Here is a 20,976-nt window from a genome sequence, read left to right as displayed (position 1 = left end):
TGCATCAAAGAAGTCTAATCTTCATATAATAGGGATTGAGGAGGGGGCCAAATTCCAGGACAAAGGTATGCAACCTTTATTCACCAAAATCATAGCAGAGAACTTTCCCAACTTCAAAAGGGAAAATACCCACATTATTGAAGGTTTCAGGACCCCAAGCAGGCAAGATCCTAGAAGGAACTCACCTAGACATATCATAGTAAAGACATTAGACCCGAATACCAAGGAATTGATCTTAAATGCTGCAAAAATAAAGAAGGAGCTATATTATAATGGGAAGAACATTCGAATTACAGCAGATCTCTCCACGCAAACCCTAAATGCAAGAAAAGCTTGGAAAAACATCATTGATGTCCTGAAGACCAACAACTGCCAACCCAGACTGATATATCCAGCAAAACTAGCATTTACATTTGAGGGAGAAACAAGAATATTTCACTCCAAAGAGAAGCTTTATGAATACGTGCACACTAAACCAGCGTTACAAAGAATACTAATTAACCGAGAACAAATTGTAGAACATCAAGAACCCCCATCAAGAAGCAAACATCTATAATTGACTAAACACAAAAGGGGAAAAAAGAGAAAGAAACTTAGAAGTAAAAATAAATAACAACAATGGACACTGACCACTTCTTCATAATCTCCCTAAATGTGAATGGGCTGAACAATCCAATCAAAAGACACAGATTGGATTAAGAAACACCACCCATCCATATGTTGCCTCCAAGAGACACATCTCACTGCCAAAGACAGAAACAAATTCCAAGTGAAAGGCTGGAAATGAATTTTCCACTCCAATGCACCATGCAAAAAAGCAGGAGTAGCAATCTTAATCTCCGATAAAATTAACTTCTCAGTAAAATCAGTACACAAAGATAGAGATGGCCATTATATATTAGTAAAGGGTACAATCCATGCCCATAATATTACAGTTATAAACATCTACTCCCCCAACACGGGAGCACCCAATTTCGTCAAACAAACTCTTTTAGAACTACAGAACAAGATAGACTCAAATACAATCACTGTCGGTGACCTCAATACTCCACTCTCAACAAATGACAGGTCAACTCAACAAAAGTTAAGCAAAGACACCATCGACTTAAATGACATCATAGCCCAGCTGGGCTTAACAGATATACACAGAGTCTTCCACCCAATGGCGAAACTTTTTACATTTTTCTCAGCAGCACATGGAACACACTCCAAAATAGATCATATAATAGTTCATACAGAAAACTTAAGCAGATACAAGAAGTCTGATATAATCCCATGCATCCTATCAGACCACAGTGGAGTCAGACTAATTCTGAACAATGCAGTCAAAGTCAAAAAACATTCAATCACATGGAAACTGAACAACACACTTTTGAATAATCCCTGGGTAACAGATCAGATCAGAAATGAAATTAAAAACTTCCTTGAATGTAATGACAATCAAGAAACATCACAAAGAAACTTATGGGACACAGCAAAGGCAGTTCGAAGAGGCAAATTTATCACACTACGAGCGCATATTAAAAGACAGAAGAAGAGCACGTAAATAACCTTAAAGAAAACTGAAACACCTAGAGGAGCAAGAAAAAGTTAATTCTAAAACAGCTAGAAGGACAGAAATAACAAAAATAAAATCAGAAATTTCAGAGATTGAAATAAGAAAAAATTGATAAATCAAAAAGTTGGTTCTTTGAAAGAGTCAACAAAATTGACAGACCCTTGGCAAGATTAATCAAAAAAAGGAAAGGGGAGACTCAAATAAACAAGATTAGAGACCCCACGGGAACAATCACAACTGATTCCCAAGAAATCCAGTCCATAATGAATAGGTACTACCAGGGCCTATATTCAAAGAAACAAGAAAATCTAGTAGAAATGGATGATTTCTTAAATAAATATAGGCTACCCACATTGAACAACGATGAGGTAATCAAATTGAACAGACCAATTTCTTACAACAAAATTGTGGAAGCAATCAGGGAAATGCCAACCAAAAAAAGCCCAGGTCCAGATGGTTTCACTGCGGAATTCTACAAGACATTTAAAGATGAAATAACACCTATACTCTTGAAACTCTTCTGAGAAACAGAAACAGAAGGAGCAATACCAAACTCATTTTATGAAGCTAATATTACTCTCATCCCCAAACCAGGGAAAGACCCAATAAAAAAAGAAAACTACAGACCTATCTCTCTAATGAACACAGACGCAAAACTCCTCAATAAAATATTAGCCAACAGAATCCAGAAACAAATTTAAAAAATCATACGCTATGATCAAGTGGGCTTCATCCCACAAATGCAAGGCTGGTTTAACATTCGCAAATCAATCAATGTAATACATCATATAAATAGAGCTAAAGATAAGAATCATATGATAATTTCTCTGGACGCAGAGAAGGCATTTGACAAAATACAACATCCATTCATGTTGAAAGCACTAGAAAAAATAGGAATAAGAGGTACATTCCTCAAAATAGTGAAAGCCATATATGAAAAACCTACAGCCAGTATTATACTAAATAGTGAAAGGCTAGAACCATTCACCTTAAAATCAGGAACTAGACAGGGATGCCCACTCTCTCCACTTCTCTTCAATATAGTGCTGGAACCCTTAGCCAGAGCAATAAGGCAAGAAAAGGACATCAAAGGGATCCACATAGGGAAAGAAGAAATTAAACTATCCCTATTCGCAGATGACATGATCCTCTACTTGAGTGACCCAACAAACTCCACTCCCAAACTACTAGAATTAATAAACCACTTTAGCAAAGTGGCAGGATACAAAATCAACCTTCAGAAGTCAGTAGCCTTCTTGTACACCAACAATACACAAACAGAAGGCCAAATCAAGAAAATGATCCCATTCGCAATAGCCCCCAAAAGAATAAAATACTTAGGAATATACTTAACCAAAGAAGTAAAGGAATTATTCAATGAAAATTATAAAAGCCTAATGAAAGAAATTAAAGAGGACACTAGGAAATGGAAAGACATCTCATGCTCATGGCTAGGGAGAATCAACATAGTGAAAATGGCTATACTGCCAAAATTGATATACAAATTCAATGCAATCCCCATCAAAATCCCAAAGACATTCTTTTTTTTATTGTAATTAGTAAAAGGGTTACATGATATTTGCCAGATAGAAGGTGCATTAATTCACATACATTGATACCCTTTCACATGTCTTGGTACCCGTTTCCCTCCCCCCCCACACCCCCCACCCGTCTTGGTTTTCCCCCCTTCCCTATCAAATTTCAAATATCCAAATACAAATAAGTTCAATATATCAGATAACAAAGTGAGATACTATACCAATATGAGATAACCAAGGGACAGCAAAGGAGATGAGAGACAACATACTACATTAAGGACAACAATCATTCATTATATGGCTTTTGTTTCACTATCCTGGAGGTCCTTTCAATTAGCTTCACATTATATGTCCTTATGTATCAAGAGTTTGCTCTATTGCAAATCTCTGCTAGTAGAGCCCAAGGTTTCTACTGATTATGACGAATGAGGGAAACCATTGAGCCTAAGTTCCTTTGAGTCTGGCTTACTTCACTTAATATGCTTTTTTCTAAGTCTTTCCATTTCCTAACAAATGGGGCGATGTCATTCTTTCTGACAGCAGCATAGAATTTCATTGTGTACAAATACCACAACTTGTTGATCCACTCATCAACTGAGGGACATCTAGGTTGGTTCCATATTTTTGCTATGGTGAATAGTGCTGCAATGAACATTGTTGTGCTAGTGGGTTTAGTATGTCCTTGTTTCTGGGTGGTTGGGTAAATGCCAAGTAGTGGAATTGCTGGGTCATAGGGGAGTTCTATGTTTAGCCTTTTGAGGCACTGCCACACTGCTTTCCATAGTGGTTGAACGAGTTTGCACTCCCACCAACAGTGTAGTAGTGATCCCTCCTGGCCACATCCCCTCCAGCATCTGTTGTCATTCGTTTTCCTGATCTTGGCCATTCTAGCTGGAGTGAGGTGGAATCTTAGAGTTGTTTTGATTTGCATTTCTTTTATGACCAGAGATGTTCAGCATTTCTTCATGTGTCTATAGGCCATTTTTGTTTCTTCTTCAGAGAAGACTCTCTTTAAGTCTTTGGCCCATTTTTTAATGGGATGGTTGTTACTTTGGAGGTTAGTTTTGGAGTGATTCAATTTTTTGAGTTGTTGATATATTTTAGATATGAGGCCTTTGTCCGTTGTTTGGTTGAAGATCTTCTCCCACTCTGTAGGCTTCCTGATTAGTTTACTAGCTATGTCCTTTGCCATACAAAAGCTCTGCAGTTTAATGCAGTCCCACTTATCCAGCCTTTCTCTGATTTGTTGTGATTCTTGGTCTTTATTAAGAAAGTTTCGACCTGTGCCAAGGAGGCCTAGTGTATCTCCTATTCCTTCCTGTAGAGTTTTCAGTGTGTCAGCTTTTACCTCCAGGTCTTTGATCCATTTGGAGTTAATTCTAGTGCAAGGTGACAAAGAAGGATCCAGCTTTAGTTTTCTGCAGGTGCTTAACCAGTTCTGCCAGCACAACTTGTTGAAGAGGCTGTCTTTCTTCCATGCTATTTTTTTGGCTCCCTTGTCAAAGATTAGGTAGCCATAGGTCTGTGGTTTAATATCTGGGTCCTCAGTTCTATTCCATTGGTCTTCAGGCCTGTTCCTGTGCCAGTACCAAGCTGTTTTGAGAATTATAGCTCTGTAATAGAGTCTAAAGTTTGGAATTGAAATTCCTCCAGCGCTGTTCTTTCTGCTAAGAAGTGTTTTTGCTATACGGGGTCTTTTATTATTCCATATGAAATTTTACATTCTTTACGGAAATAGAAGATATAGTCCAAAGATTCATATGGAACAAGAAAAGACCTAGAATAGCCAAAACAATTCTAGGCAAAAAGAGCAATGCTGGTGGTATTACACTACCAGACTTCAAACTCTACTATAGAGCCATAGTAACAAAAACTGCTTGGTACTGGCAAAAAAACAGACCAGAAGATCAGTGGAACAGAATAGAAGACCCAGAAATAGAACCATATACCTATACGCAACTTATATTTGACAAAGGAGCCAAAGATGTACAATGGAACAAACACAGTCTATTCAATTATTGGTGCTGGCAAAACTGGGCAGCCACATGCAGAAAGCTAAACATTGACACTAGCCATTCGCCATGCACTAAGCATTAACTCAAAGTGGATCAAAGACCTCAACATCAGACCGGAAACCGTGAAATTGCTACATGATAATGTAGGAGAGACACTGGAACTCATAGGCACAGGCAACAGATTCCTGAACAGAATCCCAGGGTCACAACAGATTGGAGAGAGACTCGATAAATGGGACTACCTAAAAATAAAACGTTTCTGTACAGATAAAAACATAGTTGCAAAAGTAGAGAGACAGCCAACCAACTGGAAAAAGATATTCACCAACAATATATCTGACAAATGCTTAATATCCAGTATCTACAGGGAACTCAAGAAACTAATCTCTCAAAAACCCAATAAACCATACACTAATTGGGCAAGGGAACTAAAGAGAGACTTATCAGAAGAAGAGATTAAAATGGCAGAAAAACATATGAGAAAATGTTCATCATCTATGGTCATAAAGGAAATGCAAATTAAAACAACCCTAAGATACCACCTTACCCCAACAAGAGTGGCCAAGATTTTGAACTCAGACAATGACAGTTGCTGGCAGGATTGTGGAGAAAAAGGAACCCTACTGCACTGCTGGTGGGATTGTAAACTAGTTCAGCCACTCTGGAAAGCAGTGTGGAGGTCCCTTAAAGAACTGAAAATAGACCTTCCCTATGATCCCGCCATACCACTTCTGGGCATCTATCCTGAACAGCATGACCCAGGATATTATAAAGACACCTGCTCAGCTATGTTCATCTCTGCACTATTCACAATAGCCAGGCGATGGAAACAATCCAGATGCCCTACTGCAGATGAATGGATACAGAAAATGTGGTATATATACACAATGGAATTCTACATAGCCAACAGACAAGGTAAAATAATGGCATTCGCAGGGAAGTGGATGAATCTAGAGCGAATCATGCTGAGTGAGACAAGTCAAGACCTAAGGAACAAAAGGCGCATGGTATCCTTAATATGCGGTTATTAAATCCAAAGTGTACAAGAGCGAGGACTCAATAACTGCATACCCAAAGCAATGGACATGGTAATGGAAATACAAACATAACTATATAGACAAAAAAGCCTATGACTATAATCATAATGTTCTATTTCATAAATTGATGTTTCTATGACATACAAACCGTTAGCCTAATTTTGATTAAGTTCTAAAGACTAAGACCCAGAGAATGTAATTAGAGATTCCCTCCTTGAACAATTCTTTGTTAAACTTGTCATTTAAAATATGATGTAAACATAAGCCATATAATTAATGATTGTTGTTCTTAAGGTACTATGTTATCTCCCATCACTTTTACTGTCCCTTGGTTATCTCATATTGTTACACTATCTCACTTTGTTACCTGATATATTGGATATATTTGAATTTGGTTATCTGAAATTGGATAGGGAACGGGGGAAAACAAGAAGAGGGGTGGGGGAGGGGGGAAGGGAAATGGGGACCATGACATGTGAAAGGGTATCAATGTGTGGGAATTAATGCACCATTTGTCTGGATATCATGTAACCCTTCTATTAATTACAATAAAAAATATATTAAAAAATAATCCAAAAGAGTAGCATTTCTTCCTATCACTGTTACATACAAGTCTATTGTGTTTCTTGTTACATACAGAATTAAAATTTTATATTAATGATTCAGCACATGTAGGAGATGCTACTTAATAATGCTGGATATTCTGGTGTATAGTTACTGAACATAGAAAATAGTAAATTCTAGCAACACAAGGGGAAATGAGCGGCCTGAAGGGACAGGTTGGTGTCTGGGAAAATGTTCCAACAGTCTTTAGTATGGTCAGGTTTCTTTGCATTGAAAGAAAAATTCCAGTCTTTCATCAATAACCATTTTATTTTTATAGCAGCAGTGACTATTTTGTATTGTTTGTCTTTCTTACTCAAAAAAGCTTTTTGTTTATTTTATAAGACCCAAGCCCAGGAACTATAAGGTTATCATAAGCATTGACACTGAAAATTTTCCTTTGGAAATCATTAAGAACACACAAAAATAGGTTTAATATGAGCAAAATGGGCACAAACACTTGACAGGATTCTTCTCCACCAAGTAATTTGTCAATATGTTGTGTCACACAAATGTGATGTGAAAAAAGGTGACAGGGAGGTGAGATGAAGTACATGCATGCAAGCTCAAGAATGGTAGATTAAAGGGCTAGGAGTTTGACCTAGTGATAAGTGCTTGTTTAGCATGCACAAAGATCTAGATTCGATTCCACATACATAGAAAAAGCCAGAAGTGGTGCTGTAGCTCAAGTGATAGAGCACTAGCCTTGAGAAACCCAAGGATAGTGTTCAAGCCCTGAGTTCAAGCCCCAGGACTGGCAAAAATAAAATAAAGATAGGTTAAGTGTATTAGGGACATTCAGAATAATTTGTAAATAATATTAGAGGCTAGCCTCTAGGAAGGTATATTTAATAATTTGGAACAAACAAATTCACTCATGGGAATAATGCTGAAAAGGGTGGAATGTCCATCTTGATGGTATTCTGCTATATGGACCCGCCCTAAACCCCAAGTCCTTACGGCATTGCCACTACTTTCACTGGTGACTATTATTGCTGTAGGCCACTCCTAATATGATGGTATTCATCTCAGGATACTACTTTTTCTTTCAATATTATCCTGTTTAGATTAAATTAAAGAAAGGGAAGTTTCCTTATCAGGTTGCCAACAAGTTTTTTTTTTTATTCAAATGAATGTCTTTCTAATCAGAAGCCCTCAATCACCTCTGGATTTTCCTTTTGTTTTGTTTTTTGTATTTAAATATTGTCCTTCAATTGTTGCTAACAACCCCCAGATGCACTGACTTCCACACCCATTTAAGAGCTCTCTGCTTGGCTTCACATCCTAGACTTTCTTGCAAGGCAAACAGAACACTGAAATCAGAACCGTCTTCAGCTGGGCAGTTGCCAAGTCAGCTGCTGCTCCTTTGTCTTTGGTCAAATGGCATACCCTAGAACATTGTACACAGGGGAGAAATCATTTCCTATTGCATAAAGAAAAATTAATGTTTAAAATGGGAAGAACAAGGGATTGTACAAGGAACGGCCTTCTCCTATCTTTGAAAATTCTTGCCAGAGGCTGGTAAGTTCTTTTAAACCCAGTAGGGGGTGCAACTTTTCAAAAATATAATGTACAAAAAAATGCTTTATTATCTGTGAGGACATAGAGTCCTTAAGATTCATACAATGCATGTCTTGTAGCCATGAAGTAACCAAGCTGGCATGCCTCTCTGAGGGACTTTCACCACCAATCTGTCTTAGTAGCACTGGGAACTGAGCTCTACAGAATCCTAGTTATGCTAAGCCAAGAAAATAATCATTCCCTCTTTCAGAGGCTTACATGGATTTGTTTAAGACTTAATAAGGATGCTGATTGAAAAAGAGAGGGAGGTGGGCCAAATACAAGCCCTTAAAGACATTTGCATTCTAGTCCTGTTTTATCATTTTATTGTCAGAAACTTCTGGAAACAGCAAGCTACTAACTAGACAGGGAAGTTCTGTAGAAGACAAAAACTATTCAGTAAAATAAGTTTTGATATGCTAGGCATTGGTGGCTCTCACCTATAATCCTGGCTACTCAGGAGGCTGAGATCTAAGGAATGTGATTCAAAGTCAGATAGGAAAGGAAAATCTGTAAGACTTTTTATCTCCAGTTAACCATCAAAAGGGCAGAAATAGAATTGTGGCTCAAATGGGTAACATGCTAATCCTTAAGAAAAAAGAAAAAAATAATCAGGGGGACCTGGAGTGTAGCCTCGTGGTAGCATGCTCGGCTAGCATTCACAAAGCCCTGGGTTCAATTCCTTGATACCACATACACAGAAAAAGCCAGAAGAGGTGTTGTGGCTCAAGTGGTAGAGTTCTAGCCTTGAAAAAGCTTAGGACCCTGAGTTTAAGTCCCAGGACTGGCAAAAACAAAAACAAAAAAAACAGAAAGAGTGCCCAGGCTTGAGTTCAAGCCCCAATACACACACGCACGCACATACACACACACACATACACACACTTAAGCAGATGAAAATGGACTATAACATTTGCCAAAATGTTTTCCAAAGAGTTGTAAAACTACTACAAGAATTACATAACCACTAGTCTTCTATTTGTAAATCTTTGTGTTTTGTATTTCAAATGGAAAACTTTGTAGCCAAACAAATAAGCTTTCATTAGATAATAGTTTAGAACTTTATTTCTCATGGTGGACAAAAAAACAGATGTAAGTTACAGATGGAAGTTTCTTTCCAGTTTTTAAAAAGCACCTTGGTGATATGTCAAGAATACATGGTCTGTTATAAACAGATTCTGGCGAAAATTATTTCTGATGGTATCAATTTCAGAGCACTATCTCAACAGATGAATGCTATTCTCAGTGACTGAAAAGCTCAGCTATCATTTCTGCCTTATACACCTGAAATTTGTAACTAGTTTGTCTATTTCTATCTGATCCTTACATAAAAATTAGACTGTCAGACTTTAAAGTGAGTCCTATTAAAACCATAGTAAAGATGTAATGATTCCCAAAAGTGTTACTGAGACACTAACAAAATGAGCTTCCTCTGATGGAAGCTCATTGGACTCCTTGTGGAACAAAGTGTTAATTCCATTTCTATGGTAAGTCAATACCTACAGACATACATCAGGCCTTTCACCACTACTAGCCTAAAAGCTAATTTCTCTTCTCTTTGCTGACTAGTTTTAGGTCTGCACGAGCTGGACAGCTGAGTCCTCAGTGCTCTGGATGGTGTGTGCGACATAATGGGAAGGAGTGACATAGCCGGTGCTCTTTGAAGTACATGTGTTTATACATGCTTGCCAAATTTTTAACACCAGTAAACCCAATAGGCGGTTGGAATTTTTAACTTACAGTAAAATGACCTTTTATCTTTTTAATGCTCCAGAAAGCACCAATTCAATCTGACATTTAAAAAAATTTTTTTAAACCACACCAAGTTTTAATGATGACAACAGCAACAACAAAATTCAATGACAAACTTTGTTACAGTATCTCACTTTGTTATCTGATATACTGGATTTATTTGTATTTGGTTATTTGAAATTGGATAGGGAAGGGGGAAAACCAAGATGGGGGGGGATGGCGGGGCGGGTAATGGGGACCAAGACATGTGAAAGGGTATCAATATATGTGAATTAATGCACCTTCTATCTGGCAAATATCATGTAACCCTTTTATTAATTACAATAAAAAAATTCAATGACCAACTTTGTTCTGAAAGTAGTGTCTAACTGATCTAGAAGAACAGTTGGACTTGATAGGATGTTTCAAATGACAAAGAAATTGTGGGTAATTATGAAGTGATTGCAGAATTACTCAGAAAACAAAATTATATATCAGATTTATATAGAGTTAAAGATCAGGTCACTATACAGTGTACCTGCTTGAGATACATCAATGTGTGAAAAAGATTTTGGGAAAACCAAGGAATAAACATGAAATAAAAGATGGGGAAAGAAAGTACTAAGATCAGAGAGGCCCACATGGGGGTTTCAAAGATATGGGTAACAGGCAATTTCTTAGGCTAGGGGGCAGGTTCACAGGTGTTCATTTTATTATTATCCTTTATAACTTACAAATTTATTATGTTTTCTCTTAAAAATATATGAAACATTTCATAGTAAAAGATGAAAAAGGGATAGAGGGGTGGCTGGGCAAATGAAAATAGTATCATATCCCAAACTTAATTATCAGCAATATAAACATATTCTCTGATAGAAAGAACTTGGTAATCCTCTGAATAAGGTGGGATTAATTTAATGGCAAAGTAACAATTACCATGTGTGCTCTTCAGATACTTAGGCATTGGGTGAACTGTGTGCCTAAAATCTGTTTAGGATGAAAGACTCCAACATAGGTTTTATCCAAAGGCCACTGGCTAAATACACAAAACTTCTTTACACCTAGAAACTCATATACATCTACTGTGGATTGCTGAAGATTTTCCTCAAATGCATGGAATCTGTTTCTTAGTGGCCTTTATATAAAGCTAATTACTCCAAGGCAAGACCCCTGAACTTCACAAGGTCTACTAAGCTTCAATCAGCACATTGTAGGATATGGTACACAGAAGGAAATGTGCTCTCATAGCATGATTGGTCATTTATGTCAAATATTTGCACATACACTAATTACCTAATTGTGATTATCTAATACACAGAAGGAAATGTGCTCTCATAGCATGATTGGTCATTTATGTCAAATATTTGCATATACACTAATTACCTAATTGTGATTATCTAATCACAAGTTCTTAATGGCCATGCACTTGTGGTTTCTATTGGAAAGCTTGATGTGTCTTAACCATACTATGAATAGAAGCCTCAAGAAATAACTTTTGTAGCAGGTAAAAATATATTGCCTTTTTTCCTCCTCTAAAAGCAGAGAGAAAATTAATTCTTTTCAGCTGTTTTATCCAGGACAAGCATTTGTTCTGTGTTAAATCTACAATGTGTAGGCTGGGCTTTATCGGCATTTCATGATCTGGGAAGGAGGAAGTGGTGGGATGAGTGCTGCGAACAGGTTCATGTCCCAAGCTGTCCTCATGAAAACAACCACATGTAGAGACTGATGTGGTGGCTCTGCAAATGGGGTGGTAAAGGTAACAATCACATTGTGTTTCCTACCTTTATGTACTGCCCAGCCTGGAATGGTTTCATTACCATATACTGACCATGTATACAAGTCAAAAAATACATGTTCTTGAGAGCCGTGGTAAGTTGACCCTGGCCATGTTAGTGATGCTTTACTAGACAACTTTCATATACATTAATTCTAGTTATCTATGACAGCTGGCAAGATTTCATTTATATCCTAAGTTCATGCTTTACACTTAGTACTTCTTTTTGAGATAAAGAGGAAGTTGATGAATTACTGGCTTGGTAATAACAACTCCTTATAACATGAACTAAATTTACATAACTTATCCTTAAATATGCATTGTTATTCTCTGCCACCACAAATAAAAAGACAACCAAAAGGCCCTTACAATATTCACCATTAACTCAAGTGTGCAAGTGTAAAGACACAACACAACACAGAGACACTGCTTCATATGAGTTATCCCTCCTCCCAAACACTGTTATTTTGAATATTTGTTGAAAACCCAGATCAACCTCTGTGTATATTTACAACAAATACCCTACTACCCAACTGTAAAGAATATTCAAAAGATTCAACAACGATTAAGATAGTATATCAAGATCCAACTTCAGTTTTCTACAGATGCTTAACCAATTCTGCCAGCACCATTTGTTAAAAAGGCTGTCTTTCTTCCATCCTATTTTTAGGAGTTTCCCTATCGAAGATTAGGTGTCCAAAAGTCTATGGGTTGATTTCTGGGACTTTAGTTCTATTCCATTGATCCTCAGGCCTATTCTTGTACCAGTACAAAGCTGTTTTGATCACTATAGCTCTGAAAAAGAGTCTAAAGTTTGGTATTGATATTCCTCCAACAGTGTTCTTTATGCTAAGGATTGTTAATGTTTATTAGGTCTTTTTATTATTCCATAGGAAATTTTGCATCGCTTCGTCTATTTCCTTTAAGAATGACATTGGGATAATGATAGTTATTGCATTGAATTTGTAGATAGCCCTCAGCAGGACTGCCATTTTCATGACGTTATTTCTTCCAATCCAGGAGCATGGGAGGTTTTTCCGCTTCCTCAGTCCTGCTTTAATTTCCTTTTTCAGGTTTTTTAAGTTTTCATCATAAAGGTCCTTTATATCCTTAGTTAATTCCTATGTATTTTATTTTGAGGCTATGGGGAAAGGAGTTGCTTTCCTGATTTCTGCCTTGCTCTTCTCATTGTTGGCATACAGGAAAGTCATTGATTTTTGAGGGTTAATTTTATATCCTGCTACTTTACCGAAGTTTCAAATCAAGATATGGAAACATGAGGTTTATCTTTGTCATTTTTGTTTTTAATGTACTATGTGATGTTATTTCTTCTCTTTTTTCCCCCTTATGGTCAACCTCATGTGATTACTGTATCTGACTTTGTTACCTAGTATATTGTCTATACATTTATTTGTTTATTTGAAATAGGGAAGGAGAGGAGGAAAACAAGATGATTGAGAGGGGGAGAGGGGAGGGAAAGGAGGACAAAACATGAGAAGGGATATTAGTGTTCAAGAAGTAATGCACCACCACTACCTGATGAATGTAAATGTGACTTTTCTATATATGACCTTGACAGTAAAACACAATACAAAAAAAAAGAGTAAATCAGATTTTTGCTATGGAGAAATTCTTGATACAAACAATTTATAGGAGAAAGGAATGATCTTGGCTAAGAGCTCCAAAGACTTTGGTGGAGAGGTGATGGCAATGCAGAGCAATTCACATCATAGTGGCCACAAAGCGAGGAGAGGGGGAAAGAACTGCACTAGTGAGCTTTATTTATTTTATCCGTTTATCCTTTCTATTCCATTCTGATTCCAGTTTACAGGATGGTGCCTCCCACATTTAGGTAGGTTTTCTCTACTTATTTAACCTTTGTGGAAATGCTCTCAAGACACATCTAGAGGTGTGCTTATCTCCTAGATGCTTCTCAATTTAACCAAATTGATAATTAAGATAAATTATTACATATAACAAAGAAACAAAACACAATTTGTCTTAACAGAAGTTGTTCCTTACACATACACTTTTGAGCAACCTGAGTACCAAGTATACTAGATAGAAAAAGAAACACTATGATAGAAAACCGGTGGGGTTGATGTCAGAGTCTAAGTGAACAAAAAGGTCTTATATAAAAGCACATTTCATTTTTTTAAGACAAGAATGAAGAGACTTTATTGTTAAAATCTTCTGATTCTATGGAAAAACACTTTTTTATATGCAGAAAAACACAGTCCTTGATTTTATGAACCTCGGAACAGGAAAAGATTTGTACTAAAGAAATTAAAAATAATCACCCACATTTATAGGAATGACTGAACCACCACAGCTGCTGTGACTGACCTATACTGTTTGTCTATGTCTTAAAAATCAGAAGAATTGATTCATACTTGATGCTATATCTACATAGTAAGATACTAACCAACAGCATAATAATTCATGCTACATGTGACATGGATAGAATTACTGTTAGTGAAGACCTGACACCAATAATACATGTTCTATGATTACATGTATATAATACATGAAGCAAGGCAGAAATAACCATGGTGTTAGAAGTTAGCATACTAGTAAACTTTGGAATGTGTAGATACTAGCAGAGTTAACACAGGAGGCTTGGTAGCTGCAGAAAAATACTATCCTTTTAATCTAGGTCCTAGTTGCTCAGTGTGGGTCTACTTTGTTGCAATTCATCATAAAGTTACAATTATGCTATCCCGACTATATGCATGCTTCAATTAAAAAGTTAGTTTAACCAAGCACAAAGGGCCCCTGCAATCTAGCCCCTGTACTATCCTAACACAGATTTTTTTTAGATCCTCTGCACAGATAAATTAGAACAAGGCAACTCAATAGCAATGGCAACTCTGCAAGTCTAAGTCTTGGCAATGGAGATCTGCTGGTTCCATCCCCACAAGTGTGTTTGGCTAGACACAAAACCACACATCTGGATGGACATCTACAAATCTGCAAAAACCATTTCTTTGCCCCTCCCTCACCCTCAGCTTTATGAGATGGGCAGGGCAAATGTCCTTATTTTACAGATGAGGAAGTGGCACGGTACAGTAAGAGTGATGCGTGAAGGCGTCACAGCTAATAAGCCATGGAGCCAAGACTGGCTTCTAGGCCAGTAGCTCTTCACATGGTTCTTATTACTTTTGGGAAGAGAAACAGGAAGAAGCTTCTATTTTGTTGCATACAATGTTATATGTCACCTGGAATGCTCTATGAAATATGGAAGACAAGGGCCGGGAGTTTGGCCTAGTGGTAAAATGCTTGCCTAGCATGCATGAAGACCCGGGTTCGATTCCTTGGTACCACATACGTAGCAAAAAGCCAGAAGTGGTGATGTGGCTCAAGTGGTAGAGCCCTAGCCTTGAGAAAATCCAGGGACAGTGCTCAGGCCCTGAGCCCAAGCCCAGGACTGGCAAAAAAAAAAAAAGGGAGACGAATCAGTAATGGAAGTTACTAACAGACCTAAATTCATTTGAAAAATATACTCTAACCATGTACTTCAAAATAGGCTATTCTTTGCAAGTTTACATATTGAAAATGATAGTAGAAGTACTTGATATTAATAGTGTATTCTTTTCCTCCCATAGATTAAAAATTCATGTCTTAAAAAAAGAAAGAAAAGACCCAGGCACTGGTGGCTCACATCTGTAATACTATCTATTCAGGAGGCTGAGCTCTGAGCATCACGGATTAAAGTGAGCCCAGGCACAAAAGTCCAATTGGAGACTCTTATCTCAACCACCAGAAAGCTGGAAGTGGCACTGTGGCTCAAAGTGATAGAGCACTTAGCCTTGAGCTGAAAAGCTCAGGGACACTGCCCAGGCCCAGAGTTCAAGCTTCACTATTGGCCGGAAAACAAACAAAACAAAACAAAAATATAATCAAACAAGAAAAAAAAAACACACTATGTCTATGTCCAACTTACCTAGAAGAGTCTGCTTACTCTGAGAGGAGTCAGGCTCTCCCGAACACCTGCATGACCGGAGGACAATTACTCCGCCAAGCACACCATCTTCACTAGCAAGGAAAGGCGAACCTGGATAGAAAGGACTAACAGTCATTTTCTAGTGAATTTTACTCTTTTTAATTTTCAATTTTCATTTGATCACTAGAATAAAAATCTATATAGCATGAATAAAGACCTTAAAAGATGCACATTTTATGACATTTATTGCTTGTTCTTCATATAGACATGATCATGGCAAAGGCAGGCTTGTGCCTGAACAGGGGCCATTTGGCAAAGATAGTGCCAGATGCTGCCAAGACTACTTGAGTAGGGGATGGATGTAGAACTGCATTCAGGATGGAATTGGAAACAGTACTAGATTAAAGGACTGAATGCAACTCCACAAAAAATAAATGTCCAACAACTCTCTTTGATCAGCTCTTAGGGATCTCTCCCCAGGCTCTACTGGTTGTCAGGGGTACACCACCAACAAAGCTTTGATTCACTACCTTAAAATCAATTTTAAAACAATAAGCCACAAATTTTATTGCAAACGTTTAAAAATTCTCCTGATGACTTATACAAATAAGGGTGAAACTATTTCTATTATGAGTCTGGTGGTTAGAAGCAGCCTGGCCTTCTTGAGATCTCTCACACACACTGAACCACTGTGAGCATTTGAAGAACATTACACTTGAAAATCCCTCATATTTTTTCTCCAAGGACATCTTCTTGGAACATTTGGCATAGCAAGGGAGCACCTGGAGAACAAATGCAAAATGAACCCAAGAACTATCAAAGAAAATAGTAAAAATAAAAATAGGTCAAACTGGATCTGGAGGGAGCTTATAGTTAAACTTAGTAGATTAAACATGTACATTTATCTCCACTCCCTCTGCAGATTCCAGCAAATTGATTAAAAAGAAGAAAACAAGCATGATACGAAAGTGTAAAAGAAAAGGCAGACAAGAAAATAACTGACTTTTTGGAAGATGGGAAGAACTAAGTAACTGTTTATGGAGCAGGCCTCAGAAAGCTGAAATCTACCTTTCCACTGGGTGAGGGAACCTGGAGTGGGCAACTATAAGAACCACCTTTTCTATAAAACTGCAAAGGATTGAAAGTTAGAGCCTTCAGTCTCCTCTGAAGGCAAGAAGCATTAGACAGGGATGAATGAAGACAGCTGCTTGAAAGCATCCAAAAGAATCTTCTAGACCAGATATCAGCAAATGATGTTCTGCTAAAAATTCTTTTAAACATTTTAAAATATGTTTAAAAAAAAAAAGAAGAAGAATAGGCTGGGAGTTTGGCCTAGTGGTAGAGTGCTTGCCTAGCATGCGTGAAGACCTGGGTTCAATTCCTCAGTACCACACACACAGAAAAGCCGGAAGTGGTGTCGTGGCTTAAGTGGTAGAGCGTTAACCTTTAGAAAAAAACCCAAGGATAGTGCTCAGGCCTTGAGTTCAGGCTCCATGACTGGCAAAAAACAAAAATAAAAATTTTAAAACAGTTTTAAAAAAAGGAAGAAGAGGAAAGAGCAGGAGGAGTAGGTAGAGAATGGGGGTAAATGGGGCAGAAGCTATGATGAAGCCTTGGAAACATGATTTTTGGCCCTAGTACGTATAGTTTGTTGCCCTCCCAAACTAAAGCGCAGGATTGCTGCTAGCAAGAAAGTTCCTCCTTCCGAAGACTGGAATCTGAGAGAGAGAGAGAGAGAGAGAGAGAGAGAGAGAGAGAGAGAGAGAGAGAGAGAGAGAGAGAGAGAGAGAGAGAGAGAGAGAGAGAGAGAGCAGTGAGATACTCAACTTCCAGGATATAAGATACCAGGATGATAGACTCTGAATAGAAGACTGGATCATTCCTTTGCTGCAACCCCAACAAATCCAGGAATAACTTAAGAAACACTGAAAAAGCAACTTGCCTATGCCTTCTGGTAAGGGCTTTCGGGTGAAAATAATAGTAAAACAATGAAGATGAATTGAAAAGAAAGAAGAAAAAGAAAAGAACAGAAGCAGATGAGAAGTAAAAAGGGAGATTTGGGGATGTTTTTCAAAACTAAAGTGTTTACTTAGCCCTGAGATCAGTCCTCCTCTATAAGAGACACACAGAGAGAGGAGAGATAACAGAGATAATAATAATAACAAAACACCAACAATAATACCAAGATCAACAATGGGTACTTGTTAAATAATGATACATAATAAATCATATGCTATCTTAAAAATGTTGTGGAGGGGCTGGGAGTTTGGCCTAGTGGTAGAGTGCTTGCCTAGAATTCACTAAGATCTGAGTTCAATTCCTCAGTACCACATATAGAGAAAAGCTGGAAGAGGGGCTGTGGCTCAAGTGGTAGAGCATTAGCCTTGAGGAAAGCCAAAGGACAGTGCTCAGGCCCTGAGCTTAGACCCCAGGACCTGCATAAATAAATAAATAAATAAATAGTTAATAAAAGAAATGTTGTGGAAAATATTTCCAACATAAAATTCTATAGTCAGCCAAAATGTCAATCAATCATAGAGAAGAATAATGTACAAAGTCTTCAGGAATTTACTTCATAGACATCCTTCCTCATAAAGCTAACAGAATGAAAGAAGGTTGGAAAATTAAGTAAATGATGAAGAAATACAATTCAAAACAAAACAGAAAAGGATTGTCAGGTCTTAAAAGGATAATAATAATAAATAAAGTGAACAACATAGGTTTTTGCATAAATTCTGCTGGGCAGGCTGAAGGATAAGAAAATCTATCTAGACAGAAGTGCTGAAAAGAAAATGAATCTAAGTCACCGTACCTAGTATACATTAGGTTGTTTCAGATGTTTTGTTTCTTTGTTTCATTTGATTTTGTTTTACAATTAGAAACAATACAACCCTTAATATCTAGACATATCTATCTTTCATAGATTTATTACTATTTTCTATGGAATATAGTTGAAATAGTATATAGTTAATGAATAGTATATAGTTAATGAATCAATTTGCATTTAATAACTTATTTGCCACAGATCTCTAAACTGTCCTCTAAAAACTTTTACACTTACAAGACACAGTTTGAGAATATGCATTTCCCTGTAACTATAACAAGACAGGGTATTTGCAACCTCTTTATCACCAATCTGATTAATAAAAGTGATTTCACTGTGATCTTAATTTACATTTTTTTGTTTTTGAACAATGTTAAATATCTACACTGTAGTTTGGATCATTTTGTCTTTTCTTTTTTGTTTCAGCATTGAGGCTTAAACTCAGAACATTATGCTTTCAACTCAGCTTTTTTGCTCATAGCTACTGCTCTACCACTTCAGCCATACGTATAGTCCATATTTTCTGCTGATTAGCTGGTGATAGAGCTTCATGAAATTTTCCACTAAGTCTGGCTTGAAATACAGTCCTCAGATCTTAGCCTCCTGAGCAGTTAGAATTATAGGGGTTATAGCCTGTACTAACTAGATGTGGTTCGGATATTAAATGTATCCAAGATACTCAAATGCTGAGGACATTTAGTCCTCTTGCTAGATTTCTGTCAGATCAATCAAATAAAATCCCAATTAAGATTTTTGTACCCATTTCTTAATTGGCTTCTTGTGTTTTCCTTACTAACATCCTACATTCCATCTATTAAGGCAATAAGTTGCTGGCCTTATGTGTTGTATCATAGTTTGTCAACTATCTTGATTTTGTCTATGAATTCTTTTTTATAGTAAAGGAAAAATTAGTAAAAAATTTTAATGCTTAGATAGTTGGCTTATCAATGTTTTTCCTTTCAGACTTTTATATTGTGAGTTTTGAGTAATTACTAATATAATTTGCTCATTTTTTGCTAGTATATATACAATTATAGCCTTTAAATTTTAAATTTCATTCCTTGTGAAATTACTTTTTGTGTAAAGATCCTGTGATGTTTTCTCCCTAAATTGTCAGTCAACTATATAGCATAACTATGTGAAATTCATCTCCTTACCTGCAGATCTTTTAAAAAGTTTGTCCTTTTTCTAAAAAAACTATTCTTATTTACACATAGGAAACTAAGGCACAGGAAGTTTGGATGAGTTGCCTAGGGTAACTACACTAGGTTTAATTGATTTAAGATAAATTTTTATTACCTACTAAACTTTCATGTGTATTTGAATGTTCCAATACTAAAACTATTCCCAGACAGATTCTGAACTAATTTAACTATTACACCTTCATAGTATATTCTCTTTGATCTAGTTTCTTATCATGATTTGTTGTTTGAAACAGTCTTTTCATTTTCTTCTGAGATCGGGACTCAAATTTGCTATAGGAGGATTCATACTTCTTGACAGATGCTCTGCCACTCAAGCCATGTCTCCAACTCCTATTACTCTCACAGGATTTTAAAAATAGGATTATTTCATATTCTTGATTCTCTGCACTCATTAGCATTTTTATATGGATATTATTAAATTAATTGTGATTTTGCTCAAGAGTCAGGATGCCTTAATAAAATTTTTCCAAGGAAAACCTTAAGATAATCATTTTTATCAATGACATCCCAAAATACTGAGACGACATGGGCTGTCAGATAAAGAAATGTGACATGGCCCTCCAAAAAAAAAAAAATGGGAAAACACTTCTAAATAATTTAAAAGGATCATCCGTGCTTTTGATCAAATACGTGTCTCTGCAGAATGTCTGCAGATATATGTTCTTAGCATAAAACTTTTTTTTCTCATAGTCCGTACTTAGTCTTCTGAGCCACCTTATCATGTTTATTATAGTCTAGAATCACCACTTAAATATTTCTAAAACAAGAAATTTAAGCTCACCTACCTTTTGAAAGTAGAGTGAAAACAATTAAAACAAACACTTCTAAGTTCTAAGGCACATTGTCTGTAGGTGAAAGCACACCAATTGCAAGAAATTTAAGTCAATTATTCATTTAAAAAAAAGACTGTTGATTCAGGATATAAAACACAAAGCATAAAAATATTTCTGAGGTGATGGAAATCCATAGACATTTTAATTACAAATGCATATTATCATTTTTAATATGTGTGCTTGAGCTCACAACTCTAAATCATAAAATACTGCAATTTTTGCACTGTGAAGTTAATGACATTGGCATGAATAGTGTAACCTGAGTGTGCAATAGTGTCATTCATTGAGGCAGGTAACCATGTATACAGAAGGCTAGAATTCAACCAGACAGTGCACCAATGCAATGATACAT

The 20,976-nt window shown here is 36.8% G+C and overlaps 1 protein-coding gene across 7 annotated transcripts in view; it reads right to left on the bottom strand.

The window, feature by feature from the left end:
• The window catches only part of Tasp1 (taspase 1), a 207,608-nt gene that overhangs the window by 33,367 nt on the left and 153,265 nt on the right, over nucleotides 1-20,976 (bottom strand). For all 7 annotated transcript variants that reach the window (XR_016538586.1, XM_090351979.1, XM_090351978.1 and 4 more), the window contains one exon: nucleotides 15,763-15,873. Coding sequence is in view for 6 of the 7 variants with exons in the window: in XM_090351979.1 (XP_090208105.1) it covers nucleotides 15,763-15,873 (111 nt within the window). In the remaining variant the exon portion in view is untranslated. The remainder of the gene's footprint in view (nucleotides 1-15,762; nucleotides 15,874-20,976) is intronic.

Source organism: Megascapheus bottae, chromosome 18 (assembly GCF_031878675.1).
Source record: "Megascapheus bottae isolate mThoBot1 chromosome 18, mThoBot2.hap1, whole genome shotgun sequence".
NCBI classification, from domain to species: domain Eukaryota; kingdom Metazoa; phylum Chordata; class Mammalia; order Rodentia; family Geomyidae; genus Megascapheus; species Megascapheus bottae.
The sequence above is the reverse complement of the archived record's forward strand: the minus strand, read 5'-3'. Positions and strand labels throughout refer to the sequence as shown.